Source organism: Falco cherrug, chromosome 6, assembly GCF_023634085.1.
Source record: "Falco cherrug isolate bFalChe1 chromosome 6, bFalChe1.pri, whole genome shotgun sequence".
Taxonomy (NCBI): Eukaryota; Metazoa; Chordata; class Aves; order Falconiformes; family Falconidae; genus Falco; species Falco cherrug.
Genome location: NC_073702.1, coordinates 49,997,073 through 50,018,078, shown reverse-complemented (window position 1 = coordinate 50,018,078; position 21,006 = coordinate 49,997,073). Strand labels below are relative to the sequence as shown.

Genomic DNA, 21,006 nt, shown 5'->3' with positions numbered 1-21,006 from the left:
TGTGCCATCATCTGCAAGTTCTGCATGTCTTCAGCCTGCAAGTGTTATTGAAGTTACCAGTACGGTGTATCTCAAGTTCACAGGTTGGAAAAATCTATCAGAAAGTGTGAAAAGTGAGAGTTTTCTCATCCTTCTCACTCGGAGCATGCCTGCCTTTCATAGATGAAGTCCACTATCTTCCTGCTGCTAAGTGACCACATTGAAGTAAAGACCTTAATCACTCAGTGGGTTTCGAATTACTTATGTCCAATTTACTGCCCTTGGTGTACCATTTAGACACCTCAAGGGTAGCACAGTGCATCAAAATGAGACCTGCAAATGACCTAGTTACATATAGCCTGGTGGAATTTCCTTCCTTTGTACCTTTGGTTGTCCATGGGTCCCCTGCTGGGGCTCAGTTCTTGGTTTATGGTTTTTTGCTAAGAAGTTAGGGATCTGCTGCTTCAGAATTTGTCCTTCTCCTACAGCGTTTTTTCCTCACCAGAAGTGTTTTCACTGCACCTCTCTCAGTATAAAGTGGAGACAGTTGCTAATCAGATGTTCTCTGTGTTTTGCCCTTGTATTTTGAACTCTCTCTCCACCTGAGCTGAAACCTTCAACCCGTGCTACATGATTTATGTATCACATCTCACTTTGTACTGTAAAGGAGCATACAGGAAGATATTGATTAGGTTTGATTCTGTTAACGCATTTTTTTCAACTCCACGTAGAGGAGAGCTTCTGTTATAAATGAGAAAACAGGCAAACAATTCTGATAGAATTGCTGAAGTTGGAAGAACATAGCTGAAAAACTTGATAGCCCCTGAGCATTATTCAGAGACGTTATCTGAGAAACTTCCTTTCCTGAAGAGTAAAACTTTTTTTTTTTTTTTTTTTTGCATTCTCTCCCTTCAGTCAGAGAGCATTTGAGTAGGCACACTTAGCTCATGTGCTCTCTGTGAGGGGGAGCTCTCCCTTGCTCTTAAGGAACTGTGCTCAGGCAGAGCATTCACAGATTTGCATTGCCTGTTGCAGACCATACATGGACTTTCAGGATCAAGGCCATGGGCTAAGATGGGGAAGGCCAGTTAGTTTTATTTAGTATGGCTTGAAAAGGTCACAAGTTGTATTGAATTGTTAAATCTAGACAGTGCTAAGAAAGCCCAAGAGCTTGCCAGTACTACTAGAAAATACTGCCAATGGGTGTATGGAGTTGGTTGTCAAGGAACAGAAAAGAGCCAGAAATGTGTTGCTCCCTGTAATAAGAATGACCTCATGGTAAGTAATATCAGAGTCTAATAGGTCCCTAAAATAAACTGAGACAAATACGTTTATTTTAGTTGGTTTTCTTGTTCCCTCTGCATTAGAGTGCTTGAGGATGCCAAAAAAACAGACCCTAAGAACCTGACTCCACTGTTCTAGCCATGCTGGGCTACGTGTTTGGGAGCAAAAGACTTGATGCTGCTCTCTTGCTGCTATCTCAAATCCACTAGGAGCTGCCTCCACATGTGCCAAGCTCGGACTTGCTTCATTCTTTCATTCTTTGATAAATCTAATTAAAGAGCTTAGGCACCTTTAAGCTTTCATTTCAAAATAAAGTTTCTCCTGAGGTGACTTTAGGAGAGTTCTGTAGATTTGCTGAGGGAGGCGTTTAGGCAGGGTAATTTGCTGAATTCTTCTGGAATGAATTTAAGAAAGGAATGTCCACTGAGAATTTGGAATGCATTTGAGATGGATGCTGTCAGCCTTGCTGTAGGATTTCCACTAGCAATTCTCTATAGAAGGAGAGGAAGATCAGAAGGAGTGGATGCTGGCAAAGGGATAAGGGATAACTGCTAGGACAAACCTTGACATTGAGAAAAGAGGGGTGGAGAGGCAGGGCGTGAAACTTGGTGGGAATTGGCAGCCATATTGATAAAGAAGGGCAAGACTGAGAAACCAGAAGGATTTCTGAGGTTGCTGGTGCCGATGGAGCCAGAGAGACACAGCACAGCTGTACTAGCGTGTGCTGAGGGTCTGTATGTGGGGGGTGTCATGAATGCATTTGGAAGTGATCACTGGGGACAGAAGTTCGGTAGAGAACAGAGGAATCAGTGGCTGGAGAAAAAGCAAGGGAAAAGTCCTTAAGGCAAGTAAAAGAGCTGAACCATGGGTTCGAAGAGAAATGGGTGAGGAGATGTGCAGCTCACAGGTCAGCAGCTTGAAAGCAGAAATCATGCAAATCAGTAGGAACGACTGGGAGGGGGAGAGAGAGACAGGCTTTGAAATCGGAGTGGAAGGCTGATGGAGAGGTGGGTGATAGATGAGACAATGCAGAGGAGGAGAAAAGAGTTGCAGCCAGAGCTACTCAGAACAGGAAAGAGTAGGAAGAAGTAGAAGCAGCAGAAATAGGCCAAGAGAAGATTAGCGTCCCCTGTACCTGACCCAGAAGGAGGGTGGGAGAGCAGAAGTGCTTTCAGCAAGAGAAGGCTGCCTGGATCCTCAGCCTGTTAGGTCTGACATAGCCATTATGGACTGTTACATTCTGGCTCCCCTCCACCTCCACATCCTCAAATGTTTCAGTCAAAGCAACAGTACAATCACAGATGACATGCATGGATAATACATTCTCACTTGCTTATGCAGCTCCTTAAAATATAGCTCAAGAAGGCATAGCAACTATTACTAAATTTAAAATGAAATATTATTTATCGAAATAGATCACTTGCAAAGATGACAACACCTTGCAGCAAATCATGAATCTGTGGAGTTTTCGTCTTTCTAGCTACCTGTACATAAACACAAATTTTTGCTAAAGTTTTTTTCATCTCAGAGGATGACCACAGTCATGCTGGGTATGTTTTGCATGTGACATTATTTGCAGCTGCAGTTTTCCAGGACTTGTCTTCTTCTGAAGGCATAACTACTCCATACCAGTAGCACAGTCCTATGACCCACGTACTGTCCAGCACCAGCCAGCTCAATGGAGAAGAATCCAGTGTAAGAAACTGGGTCAAGAGGGGGTGATTGCTGGTTTTTCCTAACTGATGTCTGTTTATTGAAGTTATTTTCAGGTCTTTAAAATTTCTAAAGAATGTACATTCGTAGTGTAGGTGACTTAGGCCTGGCTGGCTGGTGTCATAAGAAGCCCAGAATCTTAATGTGGCTGAGATCTTAGTAATTCTGATTAGATGCAGAACAAGTTGTCCTATGTTTGTGGGGCAGGGGAGAACAATCATAAAGATTTATGAAATGTGGCTCACATCAGTCAGTATTAGAAACCAAAAGTAGAACAGATTTAGTGTGGGTCATTGTGCTCCTGCCTCTGAAAGCACAAGGTTGGTCCCTACTCTATAACCACAAATGATGTGTTCATTCAAGTTTTGAATGACTCAGCTGCTATAAGCCTGTCATCTCCTTTGGGAGACATTCCACAATTTAATAGTTCTGGGTAAAGTTCTCACCTTTTGTGGAAAACAAAAAGAGTGATGCTAGGGTAGATCATGAAATAAAAGCACAGCAAATACCCACGTTCTGTTGTTTGGTAAAGAGTAACGCAATGGGAACTGGCCTAGGATTTGTTTGGGAGCAAAGATTCAGCCTTCCTTTCTGCCAGTCACTGGAAACACGAACAGCACAGAAGATGTGGGAAAGGATTTGCTGCTGGAAGAAATAACCAGAAGGGAACTGCCGTAGTAGGTCAGAGCAGTCATGTATCCAGGCTGTAGGTGTAGCCAATGTCAGATGCTTCAGGAGAAGATTTAGCAGGCCATTTTGGAGTAACCAGCCTGTAAGTTTTCTTCCAAAACCTATATCAAAAAGCAGATGATTGGATCCTTCAGTCTTGGTGGTTTATATACCTTGTACTCTTTGAACTTAAACATACTGTACACATTCTTATTGCTTATACAGTCTCCTGATTTCAGAAGCTTGCTAGAGTTGCATGGTACGGCCCAAAGAAGAGGAGTGGACTAAGAAGAGTGGACTATGTAGATTTCCAAAATTGTACACTTCAAAACTTTTTTGAGTATCTTCATTTCAGTGATGTATCACAGAAAGATAAAGCATTCCAGAGGTTAATTAGGTATCATTCAGAATGATATTTCCATTATCAGATTTTAATTTCTGGTCTCTGAGTTCTGTTGAGGTGCCTCTTCTGTTATGAGAATGAGCCCTGGGACCTCTTCAGCCATTTTATGACATGCATTGTTGTTCTGTGTCCTCTCATTCACTGCTCTTGAAACATTACACAGCCCCTCATCTAATAGTTTCTGTTTCCAGAACACAGCACTGATTGTTGTTTGGCTGTGGACTTCACTGAAGAGCTCAGCTGGGGCAGGAAATGAGCAGAGACTTTCGGAGTTCAGCCCACAACATACTGCCAGACTGTGATGCCTGTGCAAGTACGTTCAAACTCCTGTAGCTGAGGGCAGCCATCACGAAGGAACAACCATTTTCTGCAGCATGCCCCCCACTGCAAAATCCTTCGGGTGTTATGGTGATTTGCCATGATGTCCACGTGTCGGTCTTGCTTCTACCAGGACTAAATTTCACACATGCTGTTGTAACAGCTGCATTATTCAAAGCAACAGGTAGAGCACTTATAAACCACAAGGCTCTGAAAATTTTTTGTAGTTACTTTTCCTCATTAACAAAAGGTCTATGGCCAAAGAATAAATGTACATGTATCTTTTCTGCATAGTTTTCATTTCCTCCTGATTAATTTGATAGGAGAGATATGCAACATCTACTGTATACTAGAAGTGAAAAACAGCTACAAAGTCAAATTTTTGACAGATTTGTTAAAAAGAAGCAATATTGTGTGTTTTAAAATAGCTTTTTCTGATTTCTACACCAGCTGGTTGAAAATTTCCCAAAATCACTGCTTCTTTTAACAGACATTTTAATTTGAATACAATGTGCGAATATTTCCGTTCCTTCTTTTCTTACCAGTTATAACAAATGGCTAGATGAGCTCGATGATGTGCAACACATTCATCTTTGAAAACACACAGTTATGTCTATATGGACTGCCATGGAACCAAAACACAGGGAGGTTCAAGATAATTTTAACTTCTGAAAAGTAGCCGGTCCAGTTTTAGCTTAAACTTTTTCTCCTCAGTTTATTTTTGTCTAAATGACCTATTTTTTATACCTGTTCAATAACAGAGTCTTAAATTGGATCTAGATTTGCACTCCTAAGTAAATCTTAATGCATGCTCCCCTGTGCTTGTCTAATAATGAGGTTAGACAGGAACAATGACTACTAGAATTGCAATGTTGAAGGCATTCATTAACATCAGTAATCAGCAATCTTGTGTGGAAGCTTTATGCCTGCGTTGATCAGACCTTTATTGTGCGGCATCAAGATAGCTTGTATTCAAGCAGGAACCTAAGAAAGGCCATCAGGTGAGGTTTCCATGGCAGCAGCCATCCCTTTGTTGTTCCCGTTTGTGGTATAGACAATGCAGGAATAGCCAGTGTGTCACTGCTCAGCAGAGAGAAGGCTAACATTACTCCATCCCAAAGTAGTGAGCGGTGTGGTACAGCTCATTTTAAGAAAGATCAGGGTGGCTGCTCAGGTGGGTTTGTGACCATTGTTTCCCAAATGGCACTCGGTGCCTCTTGTGCTCAAAGCATGAGTTCCTGCGGTGTGACTGCACCAGGGGCAGGCGTATGACAGCTACGATGAACTCAGGAGCAGTGTCACCAAGCCATGAGTGGTCTCCTGCGCTGGGTGGCAGAGAACGGAGTGCCTGAGCTGTACTCAAAGACTCTGAACTAACCCAAGATCACCGACATTCGGGAGCTCATCAGTGACTCATTGGTTGGATTGAGAAAATATTTCCTCTTTCCAGCATAAATGCATTCTAGTAAATGCCTCTTCTGCTTGGTTCATGAAGTTGGCTGGGTAGGTGCAGTTTAGAATGTCCCTTGAAAAGTCCCTCTTAGAGGTGTTTTATAGTGCTGGGCAGTTTTATCACACCACAGAAAATAAGTGGAAAAGAAGCACTGGCTTTTTTCCAAGTTTTTTCCTTGGAGCTTGTTTTTCACAGAATGATCATAAAACACAGGCAAATGAAACTGGAAAAGGTTAGGCAATAACAGACACTCCCTGCTAAGCCAGCCCAGGAGTGGAGATCCTCCCATTACCCTCTACCCAACTGCCCCATCTTCGTATTTTATCAAGAGGAGCATGGTATCCCCGGTTACCATGGGTTACACAGGAATCCTTTATTTTTTTCACAGATACCTCTGTCTTGTCAGGTTAATTCTGGAACAGAAGACTGTTGTGAAAAATAAATGTAAAGTACAGAGATCATTTTCCATATGTGAACTCATTTGGAGAAAGGGTTTTTAATTTGCATTTAGATCATGCAGATTAATTTACTGACACATGTAAATTCCTACATGAAGTGTCCAACTGTTAAGGGTTTGGCTGCAATAAAAGCTTTTCTAAGGAGGAGGGAAGCTATGACAACCATGTACATTTTCCAGGGTGTTAGAGAATCATTAAACAGAGATTCTGTATTCTCTGTGCGACAGGCATTTATGATCACAGTTTTGGGTGGACTTCTGTGTCTCTGTCCTTCAGGAACCTATGACTGTTGATCTAGTGATTGGAAGTCTTTCTTAAACAAACAGAAGTCTCAGAGAGGCAGAGATTTACATTCTGGAAGAGAGCCCAGCAGTTCTCAGGCCCCAGCATCTCTCCACTGAGCACTTGTCCCGGTTAGCCTCTGTGATGTTTGCTCGGTTGTTTGGCAGCATTTGCCTTTTTTAGCTTCCACCTACTGGAATGTATGGACTTGCTCTGCTCCCTCTGACTTCACCACTCACCACGTCAGATCCCAACGCAAAAGCTGTCCTTCAGAGGGTACAGGTGTCCACGGCAGTCACACACAGTGAAACCACGTACCTGGAGGGCTTCTTCAGGCTGCTCTGCTTTAAAGCTGACACCCTGTCTCTTGAGTTAGTGTACCAACAATCTCCACTGTAACTGAACACTAAAAATCTCTGTGTCACCAGCAAACTACCATCATTCCTTTTCCTTTACTGTATATTGAGCGTGGAGCTGGGCAGAATTTCACTGATGAGGTGGGGTTTTTGATTGTTTGGGGTTTTTTTTTAAATGTTTATCCTACCTGGAGAAAAATTGTTAGATCCCAAATGATACCAGGTAATGGAAAGAAAAGGAGGAGAAATCTAAAACACAGGTGCAGAAGAAATTATTCTTTCAAAATGAAGCTGAACCATATGTTCATATGAACAAACTCTGAAACTGATGCACTTGCCAGGTGTAGCGAGGAGAGCAGCAGAAACACACAAATGTGTACAAAATGAAAGAACACTACAGAAAGCAGAGAGTTGGGCTGTGTAGGAGAGCCTGGAGAACCCTAACTGCTCTTTGGGTAAAGAACCTGCTTGGAACAGAGATGGCTGCACAAAACAGTGGTGTGTATTCCTCGTAAATACAAATGCAGCAAGGAAATACCCGTCTACATCAGAACACAAAAACTGGCCAACTGCTCATATTACATTTAAAACAAAGCAGGAAGAATGTGGGAAATCAGTCATAGTTTCATCATTTGTGATGCCTGGCCTGGGTAGATGTCATCCAGGTGCTCCAGTTCCATTGAAGCTTGCAGTCCTGTTAAATAATTGCTTTTCAGGTTACAGTAGCAAAGCCTATAGCCCAAGCTACTTCTGAAAAACAGGGCTGTAAGAGTCAATACTTGTTATTTTTGTTTTGTTTCAGGGTGTGCTGGATTCACCATGTTACAGGAGTGTGGGTGTACCCACTTCTTGAGCACCTCAGCCCAGGCGTCAAAATAATCTTTTTTGCAGCTGTTACTGTAATAATTAACATATTCTACTTGGTGGGAGAGGTCCTGAACAACTACATCTGGGATACCCAAAAATGTGAGTATTGATTTAGGAATATTACCTCATTAACACTGTCAGGACTAGAGTCTGCTCCCCTGAAAGTTGGGAACGGTTTTAAGCTGGCTAAAACACAGGGGAATGACAGAAGTTCCGCTGAAACGTCTTGCCTGCTTGCTCTTAAAAGCAGCCAGATGAACAGAATGGCTGCTGGGAAGCATGATGAGCTATGAATATGTATTCTTTTTTATAACTTCCAATACTGATTTAAGAGCTATTGGCAATTACCTGAGAGGATTACAACCCACTTATTAGCTGACGAACCCATTAAAGGTAGCTAGAATAAAGTATCATTCTGTGGGAATGCTGTTAATGGTATACTTAGAAATAAAATATATTCTTTCAGTATTTTCAGATATAAGTTGTTTTCTGCTTATACATTTACTCAAGGAAAATTAATACCTTCATGTCAGTAAAATAATAGGAATGAAAGATCGCCTTAGTGCCGGGTAAACATAACTGTGCAGACTCTACATCATCTACCCTACCTAGGCCATCCGTTGCTGAGTAGAGGAAAAGTGAAAATAAGACAAACACAAGATTAAAAGTAGGTCCCTTTAATCTATGAAAGACATTTTTCATTTATCAAGTTGCCTGAAATAAGCAAACAATATTCATGTTCGCTGCAGTGGCAAATCACATCTTGACTGAAATCCATGCTCCGTGGGAATTCTGCCATTGCATGCATTGGGCCCATAACACATTGGGCCTGTACGAACAGCCTGTATCCCCTTCTGGGAAACTTAGTGTGCACTGGTTGATACAACATCAATTCACGTGCTAGTTTATTGCACGCACAAATTCTTTTAACAAGTCCTCCAGTACTAGGTAGAGCCTAACACCAGAAGCTCAAAGCAGTTTTACTTGCCGTTTGCTCATATTAGCACTCAGGTATAAAGCATCTTTCTTTTTTTTTCCTCTGGAACCAGCAATCATTGGTCACGGTGTTCAAGTCTGGTTTTCAGTCCTCAGTCTGATGCCACATTCACATCTATTTAACTTATTTAATTTAATTCAGGAAAAAAGTTTCTTAAAAAGGCAGCCACAAGGAATAATTTTGCTTGACCTAAGTCCTGTATGAAGAACTGTATGTGGTGAAGAATCACATGTTCTTACTGAGTTCATGAATAAGTAAATGGTGGTAAATCCGTCACTATTCCACAGTAGGCATACCAAAATCCCTGGTTCTTGTGGCCCTCCACCCTAGAGGAGCTAACGTCAATCAGGTCATTCTTCCAACCTCTTCCAAGGTTTGGTGAATGGCCTTACTATCCTCTCCATCATTTCCTTGATTTGATTAAAGAATATTGATCCAAAGTCCTTTGTGGCTCAAACCAGAAAGCCATGAGTCACCTGGCATTTTGCTGTGCTTGAAACACTTTGCATAAACCTAACCTGAAACGTATGGCAGGCACACCACAAGCAGCAGAGATGTTAAATAATGCCAGTCTGTCACTGTGCAAGACTTGGGAAAATACTATTAGAAAACTGTACATTTAAAAGGGGCTTTTGAGCCGTAAGATCGCAAATCAAAGCAGTCTGCCATGAGAAGACTTCAGGGGTGAGAAGGGTTGGTTTGGGTTTTGAGTTTTTTCCTTTTCCTCTGGAGATGTATTAAATAAAACCTCACTACTGACAAAATGATTTGCAGTTAGTTTTTCCAAGTTAAACCACAAACATGGTAGGCAAGGAAAAATTTGCCCTTTGTACAAGCCAGTGTCTGTCCACAGTTTTGAGGGTATCTGCATTTCTGCCAAACTATTTTATGCATCTGCAGTAGAGTGCTTCAGAAGACAGGAAAGAGGCTCTTCTAAAAGGCAAATAAAACAGCTCATTTAAAACTATTGGAAAAGTTCCTTCCAGCAGAAAGCAGAAGACTCAGGATTGGCTCTGGAGAAGCCTTGTAAACCCACTGTAATCTTTTGGACCCAGCCTCTTGTTTTGGTTGTTAAACCTTCAGCTGTGGCTCTTCCATTACGTTGGTTTGCCAGCATCAGCCAGGGCCGTTGTGCTTGGGCCGCCAGCAATGCGCAGACCCATTTGTTTCCGTGTTGCTTCTTTCAGCAAGACAGCTCTGTAGCTGTACTTTTTAACTGCAGGTGGGTCTTCTTGTTTCCCATATTGATATTAATTAACTATGTTTTTAAAGTGACTTTTGGTGTATGTACCATCTGTGCGTGTATTGCATTAGCAGGTGATCCTACTTGTGACTGGATTTTCCTCTCAGAATTCTCAAACATTGCTTCTCCTCTCAGCATTCTCAAACATTGCTTTTCTTTTGCCTTCAGTCCTCAGAAGTCTTTCTTTTCCAGCATGCAGCAGGCCCGAAAACCTCCAAAAGAAATATTTGTATTTGAGATGTCTGGCAGAGAGGGCTTAGTCAGAAGAACAATACTTGTGTCAGATACCAATAGCAATTCATTGTCCAGGAACAGGCATATGAAATAGCTGAATGTTTTCATTGCCAGAAAAAACACAATCTGCTGCCCGGCCCAGACTTTGCTCAGCATAGAAAAGAGACAAGTCCTGCAGCAAGGATAAGCTTTTTGAGAAGCTCTATACTCGGCCCTCCTGGCATTACTGAAGGACGTGGCTGCTACAAGAAGAGAGGCGCCCTGTCAAGAGTAATTGACTCTTCATTCTTGTACTCTCAAAAAAGGGAGATGTACTTGCAAATATTTAAAAATCCGATGTTGAAATGGAGGGGGCCTTAAAGCTATTGAATTCTGAAACATATTTTTTAAAACTTCCTTTCAAATAAAGTCAGCTGCTTCACTTCAGCTATAATAACATCTACTTTAATTTGCTTGTAGGTAAGCAGAGGAGGTGAGGGAACTAACTGTTCCCAGACCCCTGCAGCCGTCAAAGGCTGAGCGTGCAGCAGGGGGTTAGGCTGGTTTGAAAATGGTCCAGAGGGAGGGAGGATTGTGCGGTTCATTACTGGACAACCACTGCCATCAGGTGTGCAGATACTCTTTTCCTTCACAGCAGGTGAGTTAACATGTGAGAGCATGGGAGCAAGTAGGGAAGAAACAGGAGCAATAAAGGGAAAGAAAGATTAATGCATTGGAAGAACCTCTCTAAGTAAACTCTTCATTTTTATTCATTGAGAGATTGTTAAAAGCTGTTCTCCATACATTTTCAGGTATTGAAGAAGGAAAAGAAAAGCCAAAATTGGACTGAACAACAGAGGCAACATGGAGGATTGTTTCTGGCTGCATGGAAGATTTCTCATCCCCAACAGAGGTTGGCGTGGAGAGGAATCTTTTGGAAAGGAGGAAGTTAAATGGGCCCTCTGCTCAGTGCAAGGATATTTTGGGGTTTTATATGGAGGGAAAATGATTTTAGTTAAGAATAATGATGTTTCAATCTACATTCCTATTTCTTCATGCTTGCATGTGACATACATATATAAGATGTATATTTATCTCCACGGCACTCTCAATGAGCATTTCTTGCATCAAATAAGTCATTAAACCATTAAATCATTAGAACTTTTCCACCAAGAACAATGAGTCCATCCTCTGTATTGTTTGAGAAAAGCCTAATCAGATAGATCTAATATGGAGAAACAAAACAATCCTATATATTTCAAAGTACAGTGTGAAAATACAATAGAAGTTAATTGCATGAATGTATCTGAAGAAGAATTCAATCTGACTGAAATATTAACGTAACACTATGTAACAGCTGCCTTAAATCAGTGATGTTAACAATTTTATCGGTCCAGTAAATCCTTATTTGCAGTGTTAGACTACCTAAATACGATGCAACTTTTCTTAAACAGACCTAAATAAAGATCAAATTATCCCTCTGTTTCTGTTTCTTCATGCTAATTCTTGAAATTCCAAATGGATTGATGACATTTGAATAATACATTTTCAGGTTTTCCAGCATCAACTGTAGATGATATTTCTACATGAGGATTTTTCTTCTTGTTTTCCTAGTACAAGACCTGATCCTGCATTTTCAAGTTGTAAGTTCTCAGTAGATGGGCTGAGCCATTAGTGTTGTACCAGAGAACATTTAAGTCTTACTTCAGGAAGGCACGTAAGCAAATATTTAAAGTTAAACAGTTGCCTGTTTGTATTAGGAATTCAGTTGCAAAATACTAGTGATCATTTAAACTTGACAAGATTCTGTTTAGTTATCAGACAATCAAGAAAGAACTCTAGTAGGCAGAAAAATTGTCTAGAATTTAAAAAGTGAAAGGAATATTTTTCAGCAAAAAATTTTTTATAAAAAAGTAACTTTAAGATCCAAATCTCTTGGTATTCACATCACACATTTATTCATTAGCATATTTATATGTATTTATTTTAACACATACAAAGTACTTCAAAGATGCATGATGTTAATGTGTGATTTTTATTAAAGGGATTTCTGCAGAGTTTTAATATTACTTAACCATGTTTCTGCTCTGGAACAGTTCTGGAGGAACCTGGTCTCATGCAACTCATGACATGCCTCCACAGTATTTTTTTATATGTACATGTATTTATGTACACACTAATGTACATGTACTTATGTACATAGTAAAAAGTGCACAAGTTCAACAATGTTGGTTTTGGTTGGTTTCCTTCAAAATTAAGGCTTCTGTGATTATATTGTCTTTGTGACTGTCTGCCTGTCCTCAATAATTTTTAACTTGTTGATCAGAATTGCAAAGATTTCAAAGCTAGGCAAGTTACTAGAAAGTTCATGGAAATAAGTTGCCAGATAAAGAAGGAGGACCTCATCTGATGGTCCCACAGAGGGAGAGGACAGGACACACAAAACCAGCAGAATTTGGAAGCAAATTAGCTGTAGCCGTGTGGCCTTGTGTTAGGGATATTATATTCTGGTCCTGAGCTGTACATTACATATGCAGTCATCCTGCAGTATGGTTACTCTTTCCACAGGTAGCTAGGACTTGATTTTAATAGATGGTTGTTATTGGAGGCGGTAAGATGTCTGTTATATGCAACAGGTTTTCCAAACTCAGGAAGGAAAGAAAACATGGATTCAGTCATGCGTAGTGAGCTAGGAACTTATGGAATGTTTAAAGTCACTGCTTCTGAAAGCTGTGGTGGCACATGGAAGTACTGGTGGGCAGTGAATGTGCTAAGGAATCTGGCTGTACTTTCCAACAGCAGCAGCAGCAGTGACGGACATCCCCTTGTGACAGATTATCAACTGCAGCTTAGGGTGGGAAGCCCAAAGCACAAACCCTGTCGACTTGTTTGTCATTTGAAGAACTTGAATGACTTGTACTCTGCTGTTAAGTCTAGTACATTTTTGCAGTTTTTTTCATGGGGATTGTTTCCTTCACTGCATTCAAGAATTCATTCTGATGGAAGGATTGTGTTAAATAAAAATAAATGCTGAAATGCCACACAGCTGTACACACTCTGCTAGAACACTCTGAACATCTCTGCTGTATTTATTGCACAACTGAATGGCTGAGACCTCAAAAACTGGCTGTTGATGGAAAGATTCCTCTTTCTCAGCAAGTTTTGCATCTGCTCAAGATAAGTTTTTCTTCTAATAACATATTGGTTTAGGTGATATTGGAAATGTAATAAGAATATAAAGAGAACAGAAACATCGGAGACCAAAATTGCATAGCTGAATCCATAGGTAGGTGTGCAAGTAAAAGAAGACTCCCTTTCAGAGGTACAGCATAGGGACACTTTAAATTGTCATCCTTCGTATCTGTGAATTTGTGAATATTCAGCACCTCAAAAAAAAAAAAAAAAAGACTACCAATCTTAGATCTTGCTTAAGCCCCTGAGGTTAGCAATGTTAGCCAAAGGCACTGTATGTGCCACAAAATGTGGTGGGTTTCATTTGGTTTGAGGAAATTTGTACTATTCCAAGAAGGTTTGAACTCAGTTTGTCTTCTCAGATCTCAAAAAGTCCTCCACCTGAGAACGATGAGCTTTGAATCATCATATTTAAAGTCAAAAACATTTTAGAGCATTAAATCCAGCCTATGATGTATGAACCATGATATAAATAACTTCGGGGCCTGTGTACCCAGAGAGCACTCTTCTAGACTGTGTTCATTCCCTTTAGAATTACACAATCCATCATTCTTAAGAAAGATGATGGATGAATGATGACTAAAGTAAAAGTCACTTGTAAGCTTGCCAAATTTCAACCATCTTGGCTGAAATTGTCCCTGAAAGGTATTTCTCTTGGGGGAACTATTTTTTTGGTGGAAAACTTTTTGTCAGAACAAGTCATCTATTTCAAAGTGCAAGTCTATGAAAAAAAAATCATGTCTGGAAAACTTTATTCTTCTCTTGCTGTGGAGTTGGGTCTTTGGAAGAAGGATAGCATCTATGTTAGTAACACTTCTGAATTTATGGGGAAAATATATTTGTCTTTGTCAAAGTTTTAGAAAAAATATGCTTGAACATATGCATGCACAGGTAATTCTCCAAAGTGTTTATCAACTTTGGGGAATCATCCATCTTGTGGCTGAACAGGATTTTTCCTACCATCCCTGATCTGTGGTCCTTCTCCAGGTCTGACTACCCAAGACGCACACCAGAATGGGGACTCCCCAACTTTGGTTCCCATGTATTGTCAAAACCTCCCCAAAGCTGCCTAGAACATGTATGAAGGAAGCAAAGCTTTGATGAAAACCTGAGTGACGAGAATAGGTTTTAGATGGATAAACTAAGTGAAAAAACTCCAGCTTTTCCCTTGAGGACTGCAGTAAAGTTAACTTAGTAATGTTTATTGAGTATGTCATAGCTGTAATGATAAACCACATAGAAAACATAGACAAGCCTGTGAAAGAATCATTAGTTTTGTTGTCAAGAGAATAATATAGCATGCAGTAAATAAGGCAGGCTGCCACACCTTGAACCACGAGGAAAAAACAAAATACAGTTTCATCATTCAGTGGGCACCATCCATCATGTGGTATGAATGAGGCAAAGGAAAAAATATTGTGTGATCATCTAATTAAAGGCAGTATCATACTTCATACTCACAAGGGGCCAAATTAATGTTGAACTGGTTGCCTTCATTCTGACATTACCTCACTCTTGAATGCCTGGCTTTGCAATCTTAATAATACTCTCTTGACTTAGTATAGAACACAAAAAAAGAGGGAGATTTTTTTTAAGTCCAGTTACAAAGTCTAGCCACAGAGTTGCCATGAATTTCAGCATGAACCTATCCCCCGTTTGGCTTCAGAAAGCTCATACTCGCTTCCTGCATGAATTTAGCTACCCCAAAACTTATATGCACAGTTCCTATACCACTCTGTTACAAAGGGGTTGCCATAATTTGCAATCTTTCACCATAATTTCAAAATTAAATTATTTTAATCTGCAGTTTGGCTTGTGTGTGGTAAAACTGTTGTTTGCTGTCTCTCTGTAGCTACTGTTGCCTAATTTTAAAGGAAAATGACAAATATTTTTCACTATTTGTAAGCTGATACTTTGTTTCTCTGCCTACATGAGTAACAGCTAAATTACCACCAGTGCATGTCAAGTACTTGGACACTGTGAGTAGACTGAAAAATGGCTATCTATTCTGCAGGCTCCCATGTGGCAGCTTGTAGTGACAGTGTATGAGGCATACACTTCTTAGTTTTCCCTATTGAATTTGCTTTTCAAAGACTATTTCAAATCCTAAACAACAATTTCTTCTTCATGTTTTGTTTCTGTAAAGGTTGGTCAATATACAGGGCTCTGATAAACACTCTGGTAGCCTTTGAAGACCATTAGACTGAGCACTGAAAGGGTTTATAACCTAAAATTTGAGTTATAGTCCTGAAGAGACCATCAACCTGAGGTTAGCATCACTGAGGTAGGTTTGGTGTTCCTGCCCTGGGAGTAAAGGAGCAAGCAGTAGGAGATGTGTAGGTGAGGTTGCCTCTGAATGCAGCCTTGGAGAACTGACACTACTAATCCTGTCTTTTAATGCGCCTGTTTTTCATGTGAACAGGGGCAAATGCTGGCATTTTCCATCTGCAGCAGCAAAGGACAGCTCCTAATCAAAGCACCGTGCATCCTAGTAGAAGAAGTCAGCTCCACTACGGTATTCCAGTTGCTCTGCTCCTGTTCAGAGCTTCACCTGCTGGTCTACCCAGCTGCTTAAACTGCACACAGGTCTTGCAGGGAAGGAAAGAAACCTGGGAGTGTTATCATATATTTGGGCCATTATGTTTGCCCCAACATGTATGAACATGTGTTGTAGAAGTGCAGGTGTCTTCCATGCGTCTTGTCTGCAGTATTAAACCTGAGGTTTGACTATTGCAGAGGTCCCAGGAAAAAAAAGCAGCTGCAGGTTTGCCTTTCTACAATGGCGGTCATCTCTCCTCTTTCTGAAGCAAGAGGAGCAAAGGGGAAAGGAAATTAGCGTTGAAAGTAAAAAGAACTAGCTGTTAACATCTGTGTAGAGTAGTACTTAGGTGCTTGCTGAACTTAAAAGTGCATGCATAGATGCTTTTCAGTGCAGGGGCTTTGCTGAATGAGAGGCAAGTGGACTTGCAGGTGCGATGCTTTCTGTAGTGCTTTTAATGACATAATGAACTGAAAGAGCTTTTTGTACTTAGAGTGAAAATAGGTCTTTTGAGCATAGTGACTTCCTCTTGTACTATTAAGTAACTTTAAGAACAGAACTGTCCAATTTACAGACCATAAACATCAAATATATTTAACATATATTCTCCAAAATAAGCAATTTTATTTTTATCAAAATGCACTCTGTTCTGTTCAAGTAACAGATGGAAATCAATGGATTTTAGTGTAACTCAGAAGAGGCAGTTGTAGTTTTATTCCCCTAAGTGCCCTTTTCTTGTTCAGACCGCAGCTGTAAAGGGATTGGAACCTCAATACAATACATGCCAGCACGGAAATTTGAAAGGTAGGCCACAGACTTCGTGGCCCACCAGAGGAGGCATCTGCTGTTCCTTAGAGCTGAGTAAAATAAAGCAGAAGTAAAATAGCATCTTTTTCATATAATTCATGTTGTAGTTAGTCATCATGTCCAAGTTCACCATTTTATATATAGCCTGGGTATTAAAAAGTAAACATCTACCATTAGGCTGGAGAAGTATCTCCACAGTGTGCATTCTAATTATAGAGATTGCTATGGTACAGTCAGTACTAGGACATAATATCTCAGTGCTTTTTTAATATGCAGATCGTCCCCACTTTATGTATGTTGTTTACATAGAAGTTAAACGTGCACATGCATACAGATACATATATACACACAGACATGTATACACATGGACACACATGATCTCCTGTAGAGTCAGATGTTAAATGGCCGTTAGCTGGAAAGGAACCAGGCACTGTGAAAGGTGTCATTCCTGACCTGGGCAGTAATTCCACCATGACATAGCAATAGGGATGATGTGCGGCTGCAGTACTCTGCAGTACTGCATTTCTGGATGTTTAATTTTGCAGGCAGAGCCATGCCTGGCTAGTTTTCTACATATAATCGTCTTAACTTCTTTACTATGTAAAATAGAATAAATTGTTCTTACTCAATAATGGTTCCTAATTTGACTTCTAAGTTTACATCTGACAGGTGTAATGGGATAAAAGAGAGGGAGGTCACTCCTTTTCTGCTACTGGTATTAAGCTGCAAACCATTTTCTCTAGAGATGGCTTAACAGGAATGTCGTTAGTCACAGAGTGGGAAGAGGCAATTAAGCACACACTTAGGCAGCAAAAGTGTGATAACAGAGGACCTCAGCTACCTGTGTGTAGTCTGGCCAAGAGTCACCATGGAACAAGTTACAAAGAAGGAATTTCTTGAATGATTGGTTCTTGAAACAAGTGGCTGTGGCGTACACAAAGGCAGGGAGGGCTCTCAAACCTGGGTGAAGCTCAGGAGCTCGTTGGAGACATGATCCCAGCTGAACCATTAAGCAATACTGACCACAACATGATTACAGTCACCCTGCCTGAGGAAGGGAAGGTACCAAGGCTTTGTACAGTGACCCTAAACGTTGGAGAGGAGTGGTGGGGAGGACAGGAATGTGGGTGGGGGGAAAGATGTAAAAAACTGTCACCATCTGGAGGTGACTTGCCTCCAGCAAACTGTTCCACGAAGGAGCTCCCTTGGCACAGACAGTGGGAGCTTCTGCCATCCAGCAGGAACGTTTTGCAGTGAGCACTCATGAGGCAGCTCTGGGGACCTGTGTAAGAGAAGATAAACTAACCTGGTTAGAAAAATCACCTCAGTTAGGTGTAGCCTACAGCTAGGTACACCTCCAGTCCAGCACTCAGTCACGGTGGGGTCGGGCCTCTCTCTCTGCTGAGGCCATACAGTTAGGCAGGATTTTGAGCTCATTCCTCAGGGGAGGAGCTACTGAGGCCAACCCTTATGTAGAAATGGTGCCATAGGCATCCTGCCAAGGACAGCACAGTGTGTAAAATCCCAGGTCTAAGCAAAAAATACGTAGACATGTGACACTGTATTGTGATACTTCTAATGTCAGAACCACTGTTGGGATAGGCATAGTTAGATGCATATATATATATATAGTGGTATAATTATATTCTAGCTGTTTCTGGTGTTACGGAGTTTTTGGAGAGAGCCACAATACTGAATAGGTGGTAAGCTTAGAAAGGGGTCCGCTGGGTGGCCTATGATACATTCACATCAGGAACACTTAAAAAGTCAAGTACCTGGCTGCCACTGCTGTCGGGGTTACGGAGGTGGGTTTACTGCACAGTGTGGGAGCACACCATTTGTACCGGCCCACAGCTGAGCTCTGTAACGTGTGGTACTTTTCCTTCAGCAGGAAGTCCCTGTAGCCCAGGCCATCCCAGGAGCTAGCCAGGTCTGGGCTGCAAACACGTACTCTGCTCTGCTTGTAAACTCAGCTCCTATAGGGCGACGTACATTAGCATGTGGCATAGGTATGTTTGGGGTGTGTGTCTGGAGATTTCAGACTAACTCGAAGGAAAAAAAAAAAAAAGATGTAAGGCTTTGTTTAATAGAGCGTTAATTATGCAGGTACTGGAAGATTTCTAGTTCCTTTCAGCACTTTCACTTGGCTTTTAGATTCTGCTGGATATACTTAATTTTTTAAAACCCTCTACATTTTGCAGTTTACACATTTGCATAGCGTAGGACTACTGTCAGGAACATATATCTGCAGATCTGGGGCATAAGCTGTTTCTCATCGTTTCAGTGGGATGGAGAAGAGAAAACAGTTCAAAGGAGGAGGATGGGGGAAGGGAAGCATTTCCATATTTTTTTAAGGAATCATAAAGACACACAGGCAAGTGTGTCAATCATGAGACATAGTTGTCTATTTAATATTGTCAGGAATACAAAAGTTCACAGAGCACATGTGTGAGAAGGTGCTGCGCTGCCTTGACTACATGATCTGCATGATACATGTCAGAAGATGGGAATGTTGCTATGGCAATTCTTCCCTCTCCTGAATACTAAGTTGACGAAGAAGCCAGTCCACAATCAGGCAGGCTCATTTATGAACTTGCCTGCTCGGAGATGCTAAACACTATTTATAGTTTCTCTTGAAAGGAGACAACATTGTTTTCTGCCCTGGCCTCTCATGGCCCTGCACCCCATTCCTCCTATATTCCCAAGGTTTTTGTGATATGGAAGCTGAAGACAGAGATTTAACTGAATTTTGTGCTGAAGGCTGTTGGGGTTTTCCCTTAGCTTATACAGTGTCCTTCAATTTCTAGCTTGCTAAGAAGGCAACAGACAGATGAGTCTCTCTGCATTTCCAAAAGCCATCTTGCTGTTTTATGAAGTTCTGGATTAAGTAATCCATAAATCTTTACTTTCAGTCTGCAGAGGAGTAGCCTGTTCCCATTTATGTTTCCCCCGGCAGGACAGCGAGAGAGGGACTGGAAGCCTGTTGGTTCCCCCTACCTACCTTTTAGCTGGGCAACCCTTAGAGCCCATCCTGTCCTTGCTTGTACTGTTGAGCCTTTCCCACCGTGCTGTGAGGGTACTGTGATGGGAAAGTAATGCCTTTACTACCGGCTCTGCTAATTGCACCTTTGATTTCCCTTAGAAATAATATTCTGTTTCATTCCCTGCCCTAAAAATCTGTATAGTACTGCTTTGTGGACACAAAGCAACTGGCAGCTCCATTGCAGAGGTGGCAAACTTCAGTAGATGCAGTGATTCCTGTATTATGGTGTTTCCCCATTGCCCAGATTGTATCATGTTTCCTACCAGCAGGCTCTGATTTCAGTTATTTTCCTTTTACCTAATTTTCATTGTGTAGACTGGAATATTCCCTGCTAGGAAAATTCTACATGTTTGATTCAGGCTAAATACTGGGAGGAAATTTTCTAAGATGGCTCAGGCACTCCAAAAATGAAGATAAGGAAAAATAGACTGAATTGTCCATATTAAAAAAAAAGTTCCATCAAATTAGTTGATCACATTGTTTTTATTTGGGGCTTTTTTCCTTTTTTTTTTTTTTCTTCTTTTTTTTGGTCAAGATGGATGCTGCTTTAGGGAACTGTGGAACTGTGCAGGGAGGGAGGATTTAAAAGCCTCATCTGATGTGCCTTAAATGAGGCAGGACAGCACAGGAAGAGAAAGGGGAATCTGAAGACTGCTTTGCAGAACTGGATGCTCTGCTTACATATGTGATGTTGGGCAAGTTACTTAATTTTACCACTTCACAGTTGGCCGTTAACTTTTTTTATAGTTTGAAATGTTTATTTAGCACCTCCCATAGGCTCTAAAAGTAGCAAAATAAATGAGTTCTGGAAGAGCAAATGAGCAAGGCAATAGGTATCATTGAAAATTATGGCAATCTATATACCAAATCACTCCAATACCCACCTCAAACAGAGAACGTACCCAGCATATGGATTTATCTGATGCTTCAGTGCTCAGTTATAGAGTAACAGCCAACAGAAAATACAACAATCTGTCATGGGGAGAAACATGACCAAAACAGCAATAAAAGAGAAATTTTATGTCCAGTTTATGTGTGCACAGATTCCAATAAGACTACTGAACTCTCTCAGACAAGTCACGGGTTGGTGTAGGTGAAGAGGCGTCTGCAAATACAGGACATCTTTGGAAACTTCGGGAACAGGTGCTTTCCAGAGAAACATGTGCCTTCCTGATGTAGCATTCATGTGT

The 21,006-nt window shown here is 41.0% G+C and overlaps 1 protein-coding gene across 3 annotated transcripts in view; it reads left to right on the top strand.

Moving 5' to 3' along the window:
• Positions 1 to 11,718, top strand: part of AIG1 (androgen induced 1) — a 127,965-nt gene extending 116,247 nt beyond the window's left edge. For 2 of the 3 annotated variants that reach the window (XM_055713070.1, XM_055713071.1), the window contains 2 exons: positions 7,718 to 7,881; positions 11,048 to 11,718. In XM_055713070.1, coding sequence (XP_055569045.1) covers positions 7,718 to 7,881; positions 11,048 to 11,085 — 202 coding nt within the window. In that variant the 3' untranslated portion in view covers positions 11,086 to 11,718. Of the gene's footprint in view, positions 1 to 7,717; positions 7,882 to 11,047 lie in introns of those variants that run through there. The other variant, XM_055713072.1, reaches the window with a different exon arrangement.
• Positions 11,719 to 21,006: the final 9,288 nt, after the last annotated feature.